The following is a 20,383-nucleotide window of genomic DNA, read 5'->3' as shown; positions in this document are numbered from 1 at the left end:
TGTATGTGAGACGATAAAAAAGGCGTAAACAATGCACAATTGTTGAGCAGTTAGTGATGATGATACAACGATGCAAAATTTTATGCAACGGTTTGAATCGATAAACTGTTGCATGAAATGTTTAGACTTTAGACGGTTGTTTATTTATGTTTTATCCTAAAGCAAAATGGAACATTTTGAATTTTGAGCTTGTGATGTCAAAATAGTTTGTAAAATAAATTTATATTAGAATGCAAAAATGAAACAATTGCTTTTCTTCAAATTAATTAAAATCAAAATGAATATTTCATAAAAGCGACAATGTTTCTAGTTTTTTGTTTTTTTTTATTCATTATAACAAACGAAATATGAACTCAACATCGTATAATAATTGCATTTGTTCGATTTAACATTAGTTAAACATTTCCAAATTATTATTCAAATTCAAAATTCATTTTTTAATGTTCTTTTAAGCATAATGGCTTTTATTGCATACCTTCCGGCGTACATATAAACTACAAAACGCCTTGAATTATGCTATCTGCGTAGCACAAAGTACATTATTAAATACTTTGATACTTTCAAAGAAAATCATACATCTTCTTTAGGAATCTAAGTCTTTCAAAACTTTGTCATTTACTCTTCATTTCCTATTCCCCACCATTTTTCGTTTGAAACACCATCTTTCATCATCAGCGTTGCCACGTCCTTAATGTATCGATTTGAAAACAGCGCCCTTTTCCATCGCATAAACTCAAAGGTCTCTCCAACCCTTTGCTGTACTGTTTGGACGAAGCCACCCTCCCTTACCTTCATTTAATTATTCCGATGCAAATCAAAGCAAAATGAACCAAACCAATTTAAATCGTGTTATAATTTATCATCAGCACAGGCACAGATGGAGGGCGTACAGTTGGCTGGGGTTTAGAAAAGGTACGGTGCGCTGCAATCCCTGCCCCATAAATACACTTATGCTGATGATGATGTTGAGCATAATGACGATGATGATAATGATGGTAATGATGATGCTGATGACGATGAAACTCCCGCTACCAGTGGTTTGTTTTGGTAAAAATGAAATGTTTCGCCTCTTACAGCGGTACGATTTGGGTTTCATACAATGGCTTTCCCACAAACTGTGCCCCTACAACAATGGTGGCTTTCGCCGTAAATGATAATGCGTGGGCTATTATTATACCACAGGATCTTTCATGCTAACCAGCAACACCATCATCACCGACACCACCCTCCCGAAAGTATGCAAAGTAGGTGCAAAAACAATATCACCGCTAAGAACAAAAAGTGCACATTCGGGGCCACGCGGAAAACACACAGGAACACACCATACATCAACTTTTATTACAGCATTTCGACCGTAAATGACACGTTTTATTGATATAAATTGCAATCGCTGGATGCTTGGCCTCAGGGGAGCGCGCGAAAGCGGGGGGAAAAATGGGATGGTTCGCATACCGAGGGTCCGTACGGCCCCTTTGTGGTGGCGGCGGTGTGTCCAACGTGCCGAGCGAAGGTCCACCGATTATATGCTGCTCTTCTTCCTGCAGCCGGTCCTATTGCCGGTGCGTCATGCCGGACGGAATTGAAACATGATTTATGGGTAACTTTGTTGTGCTTTTGGGGAGGTTTTTTTTGGTGTCCGTGTTGTCCTATACACACATTCCCACTGGCGGGTTAGATACAGCCTCAAAAATGTACCCTGTATTTCCATTTGCGGCATTATTCATTGGGAAATAGGACGTCAACCATATCTAAAACAATTAGCAATTGAAAATGGCCCCGACGTTTAAATATTCAAACGTCACGTTCAGCTCACCGTCAGTGTCACTTTCCACCGCTTAGTCGCGTTGATCAATCAATCCACGTTCCACATAACCTCATGTTCCCCCGTCTAAAAGGCTATGAAATATTCAATCGCTACACCGGACGAGGTGTAATTTTAATGACAACAGTTTGTACTTACACATCATACCCACTGTGCTCAGTCATTCCCGCACCCGAAACCGAACATGGTTTAATGTCGAATAAACAACACCGATCAGCTGTTTCAATATCGAACGCGTTCGTCACTTACTGCACTCCCGTACGCCTCGTCGTCGTCGTCGTCGATTGGTAATGGAAACGTCAATTAATGTCATGTTGCGGTGGGCTTCTATCGAGCCGTCTGACGGTGGACAGTTTTCTTTTTTGTTCCTTATTCCGTCGGGCTCACCGTTTGTCCTCACTCAATCTCGGCTGTCAAAATGAGATTTGGTATGTTGCGGGAAGGAAACTGGGCAGGATGTAAGGTGGCGATGGCATGAAACAACATAAATCAATAGCATTCCTTGTGCGATGTGGTATGAATGTGGGTAAAATCCGTGAGAAAGTAATTCATGGTAAATGAAATGTTATTTAATTATTCAAAACACAAAAATCGTATTGAATCAAACAAAACAAACAATAATTTAAAATAATATATATAAAAAGTATCTTTCAAGCTATTTCATAAACAATAAAATCAACTACACGAACAGAAATATAACAAACAAATGAAATACGAAATGTGGATCACTTAAAAATAAATTTGAACAATTCAACGAAGAACACAAAATGAAGGTATAAAATAAGCAATATAAATTAGCAATATAATAAACCATATAAAAAATTAAACAAATAAAACGATATACTAAAGGTAAAACTAATAAATTAAATAAATGATCAACACTGATAGAATAAACCTAAAACCATCAACAAACAAACAATTTCAACTAAACTAAAATAAAATTTGAAAATGGTTTAAGATATAAAAAAGAACAAAACTATCAAAAAGCCATAGTGAGTGGCACAAAAATGTAAAAGATTTGAAAAATTCACCCACTATCCGTTTCCATTCAAACAATACGATTGAAAAATTGTGTTCATATCTAAGGGTTGAAAAAAATGCACAAAATCAAAGCCAAAGGAAAAACTAAAAATTCCACAGAAGAATTGCAAATTCATTCAACCACCCGTTGTCGTCAGCACGTCATCATACAACCCGGTTGGGTAATGTAACATCTTGTTCCGATCGTTGAACGAAGGAAAATCGGAACCAACACACGACGGCTTCTTGCGGCACGACGGGATCGATGATCGGAAGGAAAACTTTGACATTCGCCACATAAACCATGCATTGACAGAATGCCGGCACAGGAAGGTCCTGTCCCCACTGCCAACCTCCGTCTCGCGCGGGCATTGGCTTTTACATGTTCATCGGTTCCGTTTTCCAAACATCGAAGAAAGAGCCCGGGCACATCGCTTGGCACATTAGCACTCTCGGCACGTGAAGCCATCCGCTCCGCTTTTGTGTCGGCTGCTTTTGCCCGGTCGGTGATCCTGCCTTCATCAACTCTTCAAGAAGGGCGTTTTTTTTGTGTGTACCGCTTACTTTTTTCTCACTTTTCTGCTCTAAAGATGGTCCTGCAAGTGGCTTTAGATGGAGGGGTACTTTTGCGGTTGAACATTTTTCTTCCGCCCCCTGTGTGGTGCATTGTGTGAAAGTTTTGATAGAAAAAGTTTACGTTCCGTTTCGCCATTTAACGGGCAGCGGGGAAGGTATGTCTCGTATGCCTTATGTTTGGTTTAGCAGCATACCCGATAATGGCGCACATGTGTAGGATCGTGTGGCGAGGGCCTTTATTTAGGTTGGTCGTGTATGTTTTCGTGGAGTTTTGAACCGTTTTTGTGCTCCTTTCATTTTATGTTTCATTGCCGACGGCAACTTTTCGCGCTTTTAGTGGCAGTTTTAGTGTTCATTAGGATTTCTTTCTTAAAGGGTTCTGTATTGCTGGCTGATGTTCTAATATTTATATATTTATCTAGCATACATTCTCATTTATGTAGCATTCATTCACTCAGCATTCACAAATGCCTGATGATTGATTTCAGCTTATTAGCTTGGTGCTTTGAATTCAGGAGTGCTGAAAAGCCGTTTAAGATCCTTTTTGAACGCATTTCAACACAATAATGTATTTTCAAGCCATCTTGCTGTACCGAAAGGGAATGAAACAATTTAACTCAATTTTAAAGCAGGTTCGCTCAAACAACCGATTGAAGTTGAAGCATTGTTGCTCGAGCCAGACATACTTCCGGAAACAAAAGCGCCAACAAACTCCACGCCGTTTCGGAACTTTCGGATGCATCGTTTAGCAGCAAACTATTCCAAGCTCATTTCCTTCGACCACCTGTGCACCAGTCTGCTGGCGAGCGCACAATAACTTACCCCTTCTGTAAGATTTGGGTCAACCGGCTTACCGAAAATGCCAAACACATTGCGCACCGATAGCCGGAATGGTCCGAAACAAAGCAGCGTAAAATCAGAGATTGATTGAACTTTCCGCAACAATCCCGGAAGCATTTACCGTGCCCCGTGTAGGAAGCTATCGCTCCGTTTCGGCAGCAGTCTGATTTGGGGCCAACTTTTTCCCCGTCCCCGATCAAGCGCAGATTCCCGGGAGGTTCAGCAAACCCAAATTAGCAGCTCGGCACGGTTTGATCTCGATTCCGAAAGGGGGTTTACTCAACCCCGTCTATTGGTTGGGTTTATGGGAACTTTGGCACGGTAAGAAAACTTTCGCACAACCGATTGAAGGTTACTTTACGGACCCGGCTCAGCTTGGTTCGCACTCGCTAGTCGCTGTTGACGGATTTTTCCCACGAGCATCGAATGCGGGCGAGCTGTTTTCCGCGCTGCAATCAAGGGAAAGAGCAAACGTACACACCGGGCAGCTATCGTTTAGCCTTTTTTTGTTCCTTATTTTTGCACCACCTCAAAAACTATGCACCAAACTATCGATTGTACGCTTACCTTTCTTTTCCCCCTTTCTTTGTGTGTTTCATTTCAGTGGAAAATCCGATGGGGTGTCGTAACGAAGCTCTCACCAGCTGCAGGTAAGTGTTTCAGTGCATTTTCGGGCGAGCGTCCGAAAGCAGCCGCCAGGTCAATACACTTTTCCTTAAAAGCAGGAAAAGGAACAACTCTTGCCTAACTTTAGGCGAAAATATCGGTCAGTTTATTATCAATCCAGCCTGGGGGAGTGGGGCACGATGGCAAAAGTTAGGCAGGTCATAATAAAGGACGTTCTATGTGCAGTGGGAGCACTCGAACGTGTTATCTGTACTACTGTTCTGTGCTGTGGGTGTGTGAAGCATAAAGTGGGTCAAACATGCAATCAGAAGTGTTGATCCATTCAGCCTGACAGTAGAGGAGATGATAAAAACCATATGTTTGTGTATCAGAGCATGAAGTACCAATATGTCCAAAACATTTCCTGTTTTGTTTTGTCTCTTTTACTTCTGTACATTTTAATGATTGTAATGTTTTTCTCCTTTGAATTTTTCTTTTTCCAAGCAGCATATTGTTTATTTTTTTGGGAAAACAACAATTAAATTTTTTAATTTACATATTTACAAAAGGCAAGTTCTTTTCATTCTGTAAATTCTGTAATTTTGTCAGGCATTTCAACTTTATAAATGATTATTTTTATTTTATTATGTAAGACAATGCATAAACTAGATCAACAATTCATTCAGTTTGCGTTAAACTATTCAAATAAGTATTGAAGCACGAGCCTTCGATAGCAAGCAATTGAATAATTGTAAATTAAGTATTACAATGTACAATAGCTTGTTGAATTAAATTAACTTAAAACAAGATTCAGTGCATTGTCGGACGACGCCACCTGAAAGCAGACGTCAGGTCAATACACTTTCCCTTAAAAGCAGGAAAAGGCACAACTCTTGCCTAACTTTAGGCGAAAATAGTGAATGATCGCAAACGGTAAAATTAGTTCTGAATTGATCTTTCTCATGATTTACAGGGTTTTCCATGATTTATTGGTCAGTTCCCATGATTTTTTGGTGCGTTCCCACGAATTTTTCATCGTATCCCATAGATTTTTGGTTCGTTTTTATAAATTATTGGTATTTTCCGATTGTATATTAATACAATTGGAACAAAAAATTCTGGAAAACGGCCAAAAAATCGAAGGAAAGCACCAAACAAATAAGGAAACCCACTAAAAATTAATGGGAACCAACCAATAACTCTTGGGAAACCCTGTATTCATGATTACAATACACGAAAGTTAAAAAATACAGTTAACAAGATACCAGTTGTTGAAATTAATCTTGATTGATAACTTATTTTAATATTTCAATTCTACCTCAATAAATACGTTTAGACACTAATATATGATTGTTCCTAGTATTTACACTGAGCTGAAACAATGAGCTGAAAAGTAACACATCAATGAATCATTAGCTTAAATTGCTTTACTTATGAGCAGATATTTACGTCCTTCAATTCAGAAATATTTCATGTAGTTTATTGTTATGGGCGTATTGTGTAACGAATCGTTTTGTACCGCTGAAACAATCGCTTACCTTATGGTAAACATGAAGACGAACGCAGTAAAACTATTATTTACAAGCAACTATTTCTTGAAAATCCTTCGCTAAATTACCACCGTCATGTAACAGCTCCAATTTCCGGCCCGTAGCCCGCACGGCAGCCGTCCCGTACGGTAACGTCCGGAAGTAAAAACCGTCTTATTAGTGCATAAACTATTTACCATTGCGTGCGTGGACGATCTCGTCCCCCTATGCCCCAACATGATCCCATCGATGGTTGATTTTACGTGAACCCCAGCACCAACCCCAGTCACAGGCAGTGTGCAATTCTCGCTACATTATAGATGAGTCCGTTTGCTCGTTCACTTTCCTTCGAACTTGATGTGTGCGTGTGTATACGAGTGTGTGTGTACGGCATATCAGAACGAAAAGGTGCATTTTCGCAAAATTCAACAATTTCCTAACGCCCACTGCAAATTATGTTGCCCAGCCAGACAGGTCCGAACAGGGTCCATCTGAAGCGGGGAAATCCCTTGTAACGATTTTGCTGCGTACAAGACAGTCTCGCGGTTTCGGTTGGCGAAGCTGTGTGAGGCAGTGGTCAAGTGGGCAGTGATTCATTGGATTTTCCATTATTCAGCTGTTTCGAGTGTATCGAAGCACGATCGGCATGTTTCAACCTCGCATCGCTATTGCGTGGAGCTCGCATGGCGCAGTATTTGATCTGGAAATGATGTTGAATTATTATTGATTTATAGCAACAATATGCACCCGAAACTGTTCGGCAGCTGCTGGTACCGTTCTCCCGGCAGCTCTCAAGCCCCTGCGGGTGCCTCTGCGGTTTTCGCCAGCGATCCGGGGAGTCGATGTTTGGTCGATGGTGAAACTGTCCCGTGAAACTGGGCACCCGGTACCGGTCCGTCTGTCTGCTCGGACGGTCGTGAATAAGTAATGCGACGGTCAGATGGGAGATGGTCCTGCCTTACCGGGTGCGGGTGCGGTGGGTTTGGATTATGCGCTCCGGGATCGGTGACGGTGTGTGTGTGTGTGTGGCTCGTTAAATATTTAGCACCTGAACGAAACGGAGCTGCCCTGGTGGCAGCGGGACTGGCTCGAAACCGCTAATGGAAGATTGCCGAAAATCGGCAATTGACCTAAGCCCCCGCGTGTATCACCTGTGCGGTAGATGCGACGCCAAACCATTAAGACGGGGGCTCGCTTCGGGTGGTGGTAATTATGGAAGATTTATCGATCATGGAGTGCAATCGTTTTTGGTTTAAGAGAAAAAGTGCTTACAAAAAAAAGGAGAAATGTACCATTAATAGCTTACAATAAGACAGGCAAAACAGTGGCCATGGCATTGAAATATCTTTTTGTAATGGGATTCTTTTACGTAATTAGCAAGACTCTATGAGTTTATTTTATGTTTCTTTCTTAGGTTTTTGTACACTTTCCCTAATGCACTTAGTTCAGTATAATGTAGTTAAGGGGTTTAAAGATTTTTTTTACCAAAAAATAATAAACTTCTTTTTGAGAGGATTTTTTTGGAAAAATGGTGGTGATTATTGCGAAAAAAATTAAACTTTCAAGTGGGAAACCAAGAACAAGCAAAAAAAGGGCTATTTTTGGGGCCTCCTAAAGGCGCACCGAAAAAAAAAAATATTTTTCGTTTTTTCGGTTAAACACATAACTTATATGACATAATTACGTACATAATCAGGCAATTACTTAATGTGCAAACCAAATCAAAGGACTTAACTGAAAAAAAAATGTTTTAATCATTATCCGTTCATATTTCAAACCAGAACAGAATCACTCTTAAGCGCCTAAATGTATGCAATTTGTCTACCAAATCATTGTAATAAAGAATTAAATCTATTAAAAAATTAATCATTGCAATACAGATTTAAAAAAATATTTTTTAAATTATGTCAATCATTTATATTGACATGTCAGCTTCGAAATATTATATTTCCAGCGAGTTACGTACCAACCTAACAAAGAGAATTACAGCGGCAAGACATAAGCAGGATGTCAAAAATCATCCCAAATTTGTTATCATTTACTTTGCCAGCACAATACTCATTAAAACAACTGCCAAAACAAGTGCCATATTCAACAGTCTCAGGTTTTGCCCAGGCCGGGGCTGCAATTTTGATCCAACTGCTCATCTCACTAAGGATGCAGGATCCCTCTTTATGGCTTTGCCGTTTGCATTAATGCAACGAGCACTTGTCTACCCATATAAATGCAAATAGTCACGTATTTTCGTCTCGTCTTGCTGGTTTAAAAGAGGTAACAAAAAGCAAACAAAAAAGAATGGCGCACAACCGCCCCACCGTCCACCGTTTAGTCATATGTCGACAGTATCGGCTGCAATCGAAAAACAGAACCATAAAAGTAAGCTTGCCAAGCTTGTGGAGAAGATGAATAAAAAGCTACGGAAGAAGTATTTTACTCACTAACGATTATGTTCTAACCGTGTACGTGGATGAGCGTTGCGAGTAAAACCCGTTGCCCTCCCCCGTGTACTGCCGTAACGCGGAAAACATACACTAGAAAACCTCCCATCTTGTACTTATGGCACCCAAGGGAAAGATCATACTTTGCACGTAGCTTCCTTATAGTTATGCAAAGCTTCCCGCGCGGTTGTATATGTGTACGACTGGTGTGCATTAATTTCTTTGCCACTAAGGGAACTTCTCGAACGCTTTCGTTCGTTCACGAGCGACGGCCGCATTGTGCAGAGTGTTTTCCGCCGTACGGAAAGAAAAGTTCACCTTCCAAGCTGTGAGAGCTGCTTCGTTTCTAAAGCCTTCATTTCATCTTGATTTTTCAAAACTGGGCGAACGTAGTCTACTTTCGTGTTTAAGCTAGTCCGGCCATTATGTAGCGATACCAACGAACTTGCTCAGACTACTTTCGGATGGACGAGTCGTGCTCGTATCGCAAGGTGGCTTGCTCAAAGCTTTTGCTAGAGAAACGACTTCGAGCAGCGTTCCTCTTCGGAGGCTATCTTGAGGTGAACCGACCCGGCATGGCTAGAACCTTCCTCATTCCGAAATGAATGGAATTAGCTTCCCTCTTTGCTTCGGTCTGTCGCTTTATTTGCTTTCTAAGGCGAAAGTTCTTGGCCCCGGTCCCGGTACGGACGGTGAACTATTTTCCACCGGATAAGATACCGACCGACACTGAGCAAGCAATCGTATCGGGAGGAAATGGAGAAAGTGTACGCACACGTTCTGGACTCCTGGAAGTGAAAAAGGATACTGCACGCGGGCAGCAACAGCACAGCACGATGCGCAAGAAGGAAATGCGCACAAACGGGTGGAGCGAAGAGAAAGAAATCAGGTTAATGAACAACGGTAGAGAAAAAATCGTTGATGTTTTTTACTATTTTGCTTCCACCTCCATCTTATGCCACTTCGGTGTTGATGTTGGTTGAGCCGGCTCGACCTCGGGTAAACAGGCCGGGTATTAGATTGCATTAGCTAAATTGTGGTCCGACTTTTATCGACGCTTGCAATACAGCCTTTTTACCTTGCGACTCGTTTTTGGACCACATTCAGGAACTTTCTGGGCGGTTGGGCTTGAAATAAGGAAGGTTAATTGAAGGTGTTTGTTTGTGGGAAGAAAATGTAAAAAAAACATGTACATCTGGGTTCCTGAATGTATTCTAGCAAGCATTGAAGTGTCATTAAAAATTCATTTTTATTACAAAATGATGAGCCAATAACTTTCTTTCATTAGGTACGTGATATTTTCTGGTAATTTTGTTCGTCTATATTAATTTTTACTAGTTTAAGTTTTTAAATATATTCTTTTTATTTGAAATATGTTTCGTTTAATTCTTTTACACATATTTTAATTCGATGATCATCAAGTCATTTGGTAGATCATTGGCTTCAAATGAAATTATTTAGAAGAACGTAAATTAATACTTAAAATTATACTTTTATAAAGTTTATGTTTTATTTTATATTTAAAAACATTCAAAATCGTTTTAAAGTAAATGCAATCCATTCATAAATCAATCGTTATTCAGCTCAAAATTAAGTTGGTTGCGTCCTGTAAATCATTGTTTTATCTTTCAAGGGCTCCATAAACTATATGAATGAAATGTATAAAAATGAATTATAATATAAATTATAATTAATTATCGCATGTTTTTTTCATATTCCGTTCCACAACGTTGTCTTCTCTATGCATTTTTTGCAGTCATTAAATTGTCTTTAGCCCAGTGCAACAGAGACACACAAAAAAACGCTCCATGGTTTGCTCTTTTTTATGCACTGTCTCACCCAAGTACAGTCCATTTGTCTATGCGGCACTGTTTATTATTAATTGAGTCGGCCGGAGATACTAATCTATCGATTTTCACATAAATTTTCCCACAATAGCACCCGAAGCGTAACCCACCCGCCACTGTTGCAGACAGTGGGGCGAACAAAGTGAAACAAAACAACGACAAAAAACACTTACACAGTACGAAGGCGCATAGGCGCAATGTAAATAAGGCCGAAAAGGCGGAAAGCTAATTTGTTACAATCACGGCCCCGTTGACGGAACCGGTACCGGTGAAATATGATTTTCTATGGCAGTGAGAGTGGGGAGAGAAAACCCTGGTGGACAAGTTTGTACTCGCTACGCTTCGGGGGTTGACAAACATTGACGTTTTAAAGCTGGAGTTTAAAAAAAAAAGATGGAAAAAGAATACAGAAGCAAACACGGCGTGGAGCAGCGTACCTTCACGGCGGGCAGAAAAAGTTGTTTTCCCGCAGGAAATAATAAAACTTATCACAAATATTTATAGTTTGTCGCATAGGAAGAGCAATGGACTTAATAATAGTTGGTGCCGCTTGGTGCCGCCTGTCGTACCGCGGGGCAGACCCGAAAGCATTAAAGCAAGTTTCAGCTTATGCCCGGAGCGTGCCTTTTTAGTTGCAGCTTATTCTGTTCCGTAGTTTCAGGGGTCCGCTTTGCCCCAATCATACCTTCCTGCTGACAGCACGGGAGTAGAAAACATGCAAAACGAATTTTTCCTACCACTGGGAGGGAATCGTCTTATGCTGTTGGTACTCGAGGCAAGGAAAGATGATAACAATATTCCGTAAGCCGATAATAATTGCTCGTTTAAGCACGTTGACAAACGCTACAACAAGCCGGGGGATGTGCTGGTACGCCAGCGTTGAAAAAAATTCTTGTGTAGAAAGTTCGACGGAAGAAATCGATATAGACAAACTGGTTGAAGACGCTGCGCTGCAGAGAATCTTGTTGCTGTTCGGGAAGTTTGTAGATTGATTGAATATTAAGGATGAAGATAAATAGTGCGGCAAACGATATCATCAGCGAACAACTGGTTTTGAATTAATGAAGTTGAATCTTGTTTAAACTCATTTTCAAACGAAGAGGAAGCAGTTTTTGAGGAATTTTATATTTTTTGTATTATTATGGTAAAAAATTCATCATGAATAAAACTGTTAGATCTTTTTCACTTGATTATTATGAACTATTACAATCAATGAAAATAAAAAAAAAAATTTTTAAACTATTATGAAAAAACTTATCAAACATTTAGATTCTTGATCAATTATTGGCAAATACAGTGAAGTAATGGCTTATTATGAGCTTTATGCAAACAAATTGCATACCGCTAGGCGCTTGCGCTAAAAAATGTCATATTTATAGCATTGATTTTTATAGCATTGATTTGGTTTGACCCAAATCTCTAAAACGTGCTGTAAAATTTGAAACATTTAATTGTTCCTACTTCTGCCCAACTTTATACTTTACTTGTTACCTTACACCTAACACACAAAAAATCCTGAAAATGTGCAGCTTACAACATCAGCCCTCCCATTATTTCCTGGGAATTTTTCAATCACTGCAGGTGTTGCCGCTTCCATTGGTGGCCATTAATCGTTCCGGTAGGTCATGTGCTTGCCCGAGCAATTATTAGCAACCGAACCGGGGTTGTGCTGGTGGGATACGAGCTGCATGGGATAATGGAAACACGCCGGCAGCTGATCCTGCAAGTTTGCCCTCTGCAGCGGAAACCGGTGGCAAAAGTCCTGCCAACCTTCGAACTGGTGCACGATGTTAATGCCTTCTCTTTTTGCTCGGTAAAGCTTTTCCAGTGGAGTAAATTTTGGACGTAAATTTTTAATCCACCTTGGCAGCAAAAACTAGTGCTCGAGCTTTGGAGGTACAGAATGGTTCGGTGATAGTGATTGGGCGTGGGTTAGGCGGTCCAACTTCGAAGCGTAGTTGCAAAAGCGGTTGTTTGTTATTTTACTTATCCAGTCGAGCTGGATGATTGTTCGTCAATTTCGTGCGCACCGAGTGATTGGGGGAAAATGTAACCAAAAACAAAAGCACGAGAATAGGATGGAAATTAAATTCAACGAAAACTATCGTTCCCGTATTCACTTAGTGCCCTTTTATTCATTTCTCCAGCGCCAGCTTGTGGTCATTCCCGTACAAATAATGGAATAAAAACCGTTGGAAAATCTTAACAGCATTTCTCCTCCCAAGCTCTCCCGGCAGTACCCATTTCCGAGCACCTGCATCACTGTGCAGCTGTATAATTTCATTAAATTTTCAATCCACCGGACCGGCAAAAAAAGGAAAGAAACCTACCGAGCTGCTTCGCCCACCGTTGCTGTCCGGCAGGTCCGATCTACCTTCAAGTGGAAAATTGCACCAAAACCAAAGGCGAGGGTTTTTTGCGGACCCTCTCCTGCAGATAGGGTTACACGAAACAAAAACACGAAATGGGGCCAATTTCGTCCCGTTATCCTTCCATTGTGCTAGGTCGATGGCGATATACGGGTGAGAAAAGCAGCAGCTGAATTTGTCTGTTCGTTCGTCTCCTGCTCCAAGTGCGATGCGAAAAGGGGCTAGTGCAGGCACACCTTGAAAGGTGTTGGTGTAAGTGGCACAGCAGGGATGAATATTCCAGCCGTTGGAAACGTTTGCAAAATGACCAGTTCCTGGACTTTAAAAGCAAATGAAATCCGGGACTTTTGCTTGCTGTAAACTGGGAAAACTGATATTTTCTTTCCCGTGCCTTGAATTCCTGTGGGCGTTTAGGGTAGCCAATTTAGATATTCTAGCTTAACATCATGATACCTGAAATGTATCATATTCATTTTTGCAGGTCTTTTAGAAACTTCTTCTTGAAAATCGTAATAAAGTTGTAAAACCATACAAAAATAAGAAATTAGTATCATAAAGTCCTCATATTGACGATGCGATCATCTTCAATTTTACCTTTAACAACCATGAACGATTAAGCCACTTTACGCAATCAATGAGTGTTATTTTCCTCTCCATTGCCCTAATGTATTATCCTCCAAACAATTTAACCTAACGACTTTGTTTCCCCATCAATTGATCCGTTCCGTTTCGAGTGCAGCTTGACGCTGACACGTTTGTTACTTGCAATTGCGTTTCTGGCTGTTGTAAGACGTCCGAGAAAACCATCATCTGTTAAGTCACACAGCCACACTGCACCGTAGCCATTTTCTAAATGACTCTGCGTCTTTCACTCTCGCAGAAAGGCTGAGGTGAAAAATGGAGCTCCATGTTCCCATTTTGAGATGTGCCTCTCGCTGTGCAGTCGCTTGCTAAACTGATTGAAAACCACACCCATTGGAACCCGTTTGCAAGAAAATAGATGTTTCACTCGAACAATGACTGATTTCCTTGGCGCACTGGTTTGGGAGGCGAAGTGCGAAACGATAACAGAACGTGAACGATAAAGCAGAGCGGCACGGCACGTCGCCGAGGACACGGTTGCCCGCAAAAAGTCAATTATTTCAATCGAATGCACCACTTGAATCGGGCGGTTTGGTCCGCAAACCGCCGTTTCGGTTACGCTGGTTTGATGCTGTACGGTTTTGGTCCAGCGAGAACCAAACGAGATCGATTGTCCCGGAGAAGTGAAGCATCTTTTTCGCGTGTCCATTCTGACAGATGATCGATAAGGACAAGGAACTGATAGGGACGAGCGGAACGTTTCGAGCGTCATTCAACGGCAGGGAAAGAGTTGGATGTTGGATGAAGCATGCAAGGGACTAGCAGGAAGCACATCATTTACGAAATGAGGAATTTATCAATCGAATTTTGAGACGGAAGATAGCTTCAGCTGTCTCCGTATACCATTCATTGTGTGTATCTTAAAGCAAAATGAAAACAGATAAATAAGAAAAGCAATATTTTAGCCTCTCCAAAAGCATGAGCCATCTGTCTCGATTTCAAAATTGCCTCTGCCTCTTGCAAAAGAATCTAAATCACCAAAATGAACGATTATCAAATCCATCCCACCCATCATACTCTTCCTCCTCTTCTCGAACCACTCCATTCTTTGGCGAGAAAATTGAATTTCCAATTCCATCCATCCAATGTAAATTCCTCCCGCAAGCTGCTGCTCCGAACCGCACCGTATTGTTCTGGACGTGAACGCAAAACTGGTCGCAAGACGGCGCAGCGAAGGATTTGCAGATTTCATTAGCGTCAAATTTGTGGATGAAATGACAATCGCGCTGTGTGCCGCTTGTGCCGCTCGCGCTGTGTCAAAATAAGATATTTTCCGGCCAACTAGGTTACTAACGATCTGAGATCCTGCCCAGTTGACGGCAGATAAATAGAAGCTTTAAGCGCGAACAAACCGGGGAACAATAAACGAGTGAAAGGAGACAGAGAAAAAGTAGAATGAAAAAAACAAGTCTGTCATCATCGTTTACAAGCCTTGTTTGTGTGTGTGTGGATGGGATCGGGGTGGGTAGGTTGCGGCACAGTTTACGCATAAATTAGATTTATGTTACACTGTCATGTCAACTGTGCGGTTGTCTATTGCCGGCACGGGTTGGTTGTATCCATCGCTTCCCACCACACTGGAGTTAAGGCTTTGTGGGATTGTGTGAGTGTTGTTGCTGGCTCTTCTAATATTGTGGCTCGTGTTAAACACGAAAACAGATCCGGCGCGAGTGTCGCGCGTGGTTCGCGCTACTTTCGAGGGCAAAGCGATCGTCTCTCAATTTGTTGAAGGTGATTATTATTTTCCTCCCATTACGCCTCGCCTCGTTTGGAACGCCTTTTGGAACGAGCGATGTGAATAATGTTGCCCGTAGCAGCATGTGAGCCTGCCTGCTCATAAATTGTGACCCAGGGTGATGGTGTGAGATTTGTGCCGTGTTCATCCTTCAGCCCCCAACAAGGCTTCGTTTTCGCTGATTAACGCACATTAGACTGACGGTTGTTCGCTGTGTTGCCGAGCGCGCGCCGATGTCTGTCGCGAGCAGACGACACACCCAGCTCGCGCTAAAAACCGCCTGCTAACAAAAGCTCGCCGTCTCCTGGTCACGGCACCAAAAAGCAGTACGATGCGTGTGTTGGTTGTTCTGGCAAAATCCCATCCCAAAAATGCGTCAGGTGTGTGGCGTCTGCATGAGCTGGGACGCACGAAGAACGATGGTTGCACCGAGCGGAACGAGAACTTTGGTGATTCGAGAGGTCGTCTTCCGGTAATTTCGGTCTGTACCCATTTAGTGTGACATTTGTCGAACACAGGCAAGCCTGCAGCCGTGAAACCGCTCAAGACACCGGGCTACCGAGTGCCCGAGACCAGGGGAAGGATTGATGAGTTTCGGTAGGGACGGAAAACATCACACCACCACCGCGCTTCATCTCCTTCTCTCTCTCTCTTGGCATTTCGGAAGGGATAATTTGCAACATGCTGGTGGTTGGTGTGTGCGAGACTATAGAACACCCCCCGGTCCGTGCAGACAAACCCAGACAGCCCAATTTGACAGTCGAAAAATGAGGACCAGAAAACTAAACCCGAAAGTGGGAACCACACTGTCGGGGTTTTGTCGACAGTGGGAGGTAATTTTTCTTACTACAGCTGCTCTGCAGAGCCACCTGAGCACAGGGATTGGAGTTGCTATCGGGAGATGCGTTTTGGTCATGCTGTAGGGAATTGGGAAGTGGGAAATAATTTACTGGCAGTGGGGCTTTTTCGGGCTGTGCGGGATGGATGATTCTTTAAAGATCTTAAAGCAAAACCTCAATTAGGTTTGGGAACCGTCGTTCAGATGCAGAAGGCCAGACCAGACTGCAGTGTCTCCGGGAGGTCCTGGCAATTGGAAATATGACTTTTCGCCTAAACACTGGGAATGCGCTAGGAATGGACGTTTGTGGTTGAGAAGCAATTTGGAAATGACTTTGCAAAGATAAATTGCTTGTGTAGATCTGCTCGTGATAGTGAGGGATCTGATGTTACAAGCTGGCCTGATAGGTTGTCCTATGTTGGTAAATTACATATCATGTTTGAGCTTGATAGAGTCTTGTCTTGATTCCAAACGTGTATTCTTGGGAAAAACTAAATTACTCAAGTATTATTGACTTTCAATGTTGGTTAAGTTTTTAAGGCAATCTTTGTTACGATATCGACATAATAGCAGACTAAAGGAGATCCAACGAGTATGAATTGTTGTCTTAATATAACCCATACATCCTTCTCTAAATGACAAGAGCCTTCAAGGTTATTGGCAAATGTTGTTGCATATTGATGAGATGAAACTAATCAGTGATCCTGTAAGAGCAGAACGTATTTCCCTCCAATCTGTACCCTAAATAGTAATCCGTTTCCAAAACCAAATCTCGATTCGGGGTTCTAAAGTGCTTAACTAACATCAAATGCCAAATATCCCTTGATCCAACTGCGTCAGCACTTTTCCACAGTTTACCATCACATTGGAAGCCGTCATTTCACTGCGTGTCATGGTGTTGGTACGTCTCCTTTTTTTGTGGAAAGTGATGAAAGGGTTAGGTGCGATAAACGGTGTCAGTCTTCCCAGGGTCTCCAAAATATTTTTTCCTCTTCTTTTCTATCCTGTTTTGGTCTCGCTTTCCATGCTCCTGTTTGAACAATTCGCCAAAGGGTTGTACAGTAATGACAGCGTTTATGTAGCGTGGAGTTCTGCCTTCCCTTTCTACCTTGTTGGTGAAGTATTCAAACAATACGTACGAGTTTTTTTGTGTGTTGAGTATCGTTTGGTTCGTGTCCTCCTGCTGTTGCTGCTGCTTTCTGTTTTCAATGACGCAGCATGTTGGCACGCTTTCAACGATGGGTGGTGAAGAATTAAACCATCCAGGGGACTGTTTTTTCGTACACTCCATTGTTAACAGGAACTATGAAGTAATGGGCTGAGACGATTTGGTCATAATAACTGTATATTGAGTTGAGAAACTGAAATACATTTTACTAATAACTTAAAAACTGATAGTAAGTACCTTAAGCTGCGGCAGCCTTATCACCCCAACTCAAATAATCAGGCTCACAATTTACACGCGTGATGTACGGCTTTTATACTTGCATCGTGCTCAACATTTCCCCCTCCATTACTCTAACGCTCAACCATGGATGGAGCTTCACGTTCGTGGTTTTGTCAGCAGGATCAAACTTTACCCGGTTGCTCTGTTCTCCAGGGGATATTTACTAGCGCGTCGTACAGAAATCGTTCTCCATCGGAGGTTCCGACGCAGCAGAAACCGTAAAGGAGGCTGGTATCCTTTTAAATGATCGCTTTTCCTCGCTTTTGTGTCATGCCGTACCGTTGTGTGGTGGGGTTTCCACTGTCCCGTTGGGAGAGCTTTTTGCGCCAATATGAGACGCACCGACAGACGACAGCCCGTCGGCTGAAAACTCGCGACACTCGCGTTTTTTCTTCTGGTCTCTTTACCCATTTACTCGAGACAAACGATTCGTTTTTGTTCCTTCTGGTGGCCAAATTTCTAGCTCAAATTCTCCACACGCGCGTCCAGAGAGCAGCCTAACATTGAAACTTTCACTAGCACACACGTTTTAACCGACCAGAACCGAGCATCATCATTCTTGCTTCGGTCTGGGAGGCGTGTGCGGCGTAGCCCGCATTCCTAATCTGCAATCGTCAACTTAACTAAACAGTCCAGGTCTCCGCTCTCTGGTCCGGTCCACTGCTCCAACATTTTGTTTGCCCCGAAAAAGCATTACGAGCGTCATGGCAGACGAGCGTCGGCTGTAGGCTCCGTAGAACGCCGGGCGATGTCACTTATTTGAACAGAAGCGCCCAACAAATTCTGCTTTCGGAGATTTACCCCGTACCGCCCGATGCCATGCGGTGCGTAACAAGCGGGTGCGTTCTGTCTCGTCTCCTCCACGGTGAGTCCTGTGCTTCGCGTGGCAGTGTGCTCACACGCAGCGACGCAAAGCCGGGGCATATATGAGTCATAAATCAACCGAAATGGGATGCTGGACGGGGGCGACATGTTTACGGAAGGTTAAACAGCGACAAACCTGGCTTATCTTTTTACATTTCACTCCGCGCCCGCGCGCTACGCAAGGTTGGGGTCGTATTTGGGGCGGGGAAGGGCGGTACGGTTTTAACAAAGGGATTTTTGCGACTGCATTCAGCGCAGCCGGGGAGGGTTGCGTTTGCATGCAGTGTTCGTGTGATGTGTATTTCTTGTTTGAATGGAGCGGCTGTAACATCATAATCATAATTGATTGTTACTGACGTTGTTGCAGCAGCGAATGGCGGGATTGCGTTTACTTTGGAGAGGTCCCGTTTATATAGGCTGTTAAAACGATGAAGAGGATTGCAATTTTAAGCAAACACACTTTGGCTGCTACATTAATGATTGCGAAAATACAATAAGATTATACTGCATGGTCACATTTGTATGCCAATATTGAAATTCCAGAGAAGAGCTGTATTTGTGTCTAGAATTGTGCTTACAATTGCGTCACGTTTTGCGTTTATTTTTGTTAGAATTTTTGTTTCCCCTTCAAAATTTTAATGAAAGTTGATTTATTGAAATAAGTGATATTTTAATCTATTCACCTCTTTCTTTTTGTCATTGATCCAGGATTAACCATGCATTCGATTGTTTAAATAAACAATAAACAATAAATAATTTCAAAACAATAATTTCAAGAGTTATAAATGTTAAGTAAAATAAAAGTAAGGTGTTGTTAAATGGTGATGATTAAAAATGTATATAATAATTTAAGCAATTAATAATAAGGATGCTTGTAGAGTAAACATGTCAAATAACTTTAGTAATCAAACAATTCTCAAAAACAATTAGATTTATTTAACTAATAAACAAGTTTTCATTCATACGATGTAGCTATACCATTCATACATCAATGGCTTACGTTAAAAAGCTTAAATTAAAAACTATCAATTTATTACTGCTTCAAACAGTATTACAGTATTTTAAGCTACGTTACGTTTTAAAACAGCTTTTAAATATTTATCTGTATCATTGTTACATACGATTGAGAAAAAAACCCCTTCGAATGGCAGCGGTGGGATTCGAACCCACGCCACCGAAGTGACTGGTGCCTTAAACCAGCGCCTTAGACCGCTCGGCCACGCTACCTCGATGCTTGGTGCGCGGTATTAATTGATTTTGGATAGCATCGTACGTCATTATGTGAACGTTTTACGCATAACTTAGTAGCATCTTCATCCTTCTACTCGAAAAGCTTAGTAAACCATGTCTAAACAGTAATACAGGCAAGCTTAAGGTGTGCCAACAAAAAATAGCAAACAAAAATCTTGTTTAAACAACTTTAAAATGATGCCTTTGTCCACAGTCTGTTTGAGGAAAACAAAGAAAAGATATGCAAATCACCTCCGCAAACGATCGAACTTTGTTCATTTTGGAAGCAATCCGAACACCCATTAACTAACCCTTCCACGGACAGTTCCGCGTTTAATTGTACCTTCCCCACTGGCTTGATTTAAATGTTGCCCACAAACATCGACGGCCGCTTGTTTGCGTGCTAAAGAATGGCTGCTTTGCTCTCCATGACGATCAATTTACCATTCAAATCGATTCCATCCGGCCCGGTTTGCGGCCGGCCGGCCGGCCCCTTGTCGGTTCAAACCGCTCAGCGACTTAGCACCCGCACAGCCGTCCTAATTGCTTCGACAAAGGAATTAATTGCTCCGCTCTGCGA

At 41.9% G+C, this 20,383-nt stretch overlaps 1 protein-coding gene and 1 non-coding gene across 3 annotated transcripts in view; one reads left to right on the top strand and one right to left on the bottom strand.

Moving 5' to 3' along the window:
• Positions 1-20,383, top strand: part of LOC133393081 (uncharacterized) — a 412,772-nt gene that overhangs the window by 67,587 nt on the left and 324,802 nt on the right. For both annotated transcript variants that reach the window (XM_061656427.1, XM_061656426.1), the window contains exon 4: positions 4,863-4,908. In XM_061656427.1, coding sequence (XP_061512411.1) covers positions 4,863-4,908 — 46 coding nt within the window. The remainder of the gene's footprint in view (positions 1-4,862; positions 4,909-20,383) is intronic.
• Trnal-aag (transfer RNA leucine (anticodon AAG)) lies at positions 19,719-19,800 on the bottom strand. Its single transcript has one exon. It is a non-coding gene; the product is annotated as a tRNA-Leu (tRNA).

This window comes from Anopheles gambiae, chromosome 3 (genome assembly GCF_943734735.2).
Source record: "Anopheles gambiae chromosome 3, idAnoGambNW_F1_1, whole genome shotgun sequence".
Classification (NCBI taxonomy): domain Eukaryota; kingdom Metazoa; phylum Arthropoda; class Insecta; order Diptera; family Culicidae; genus Anopheles; species Anopheles gambiae.
This window is presented reverse-complemented; position numbering and strand designations above follow the sequence as displayed.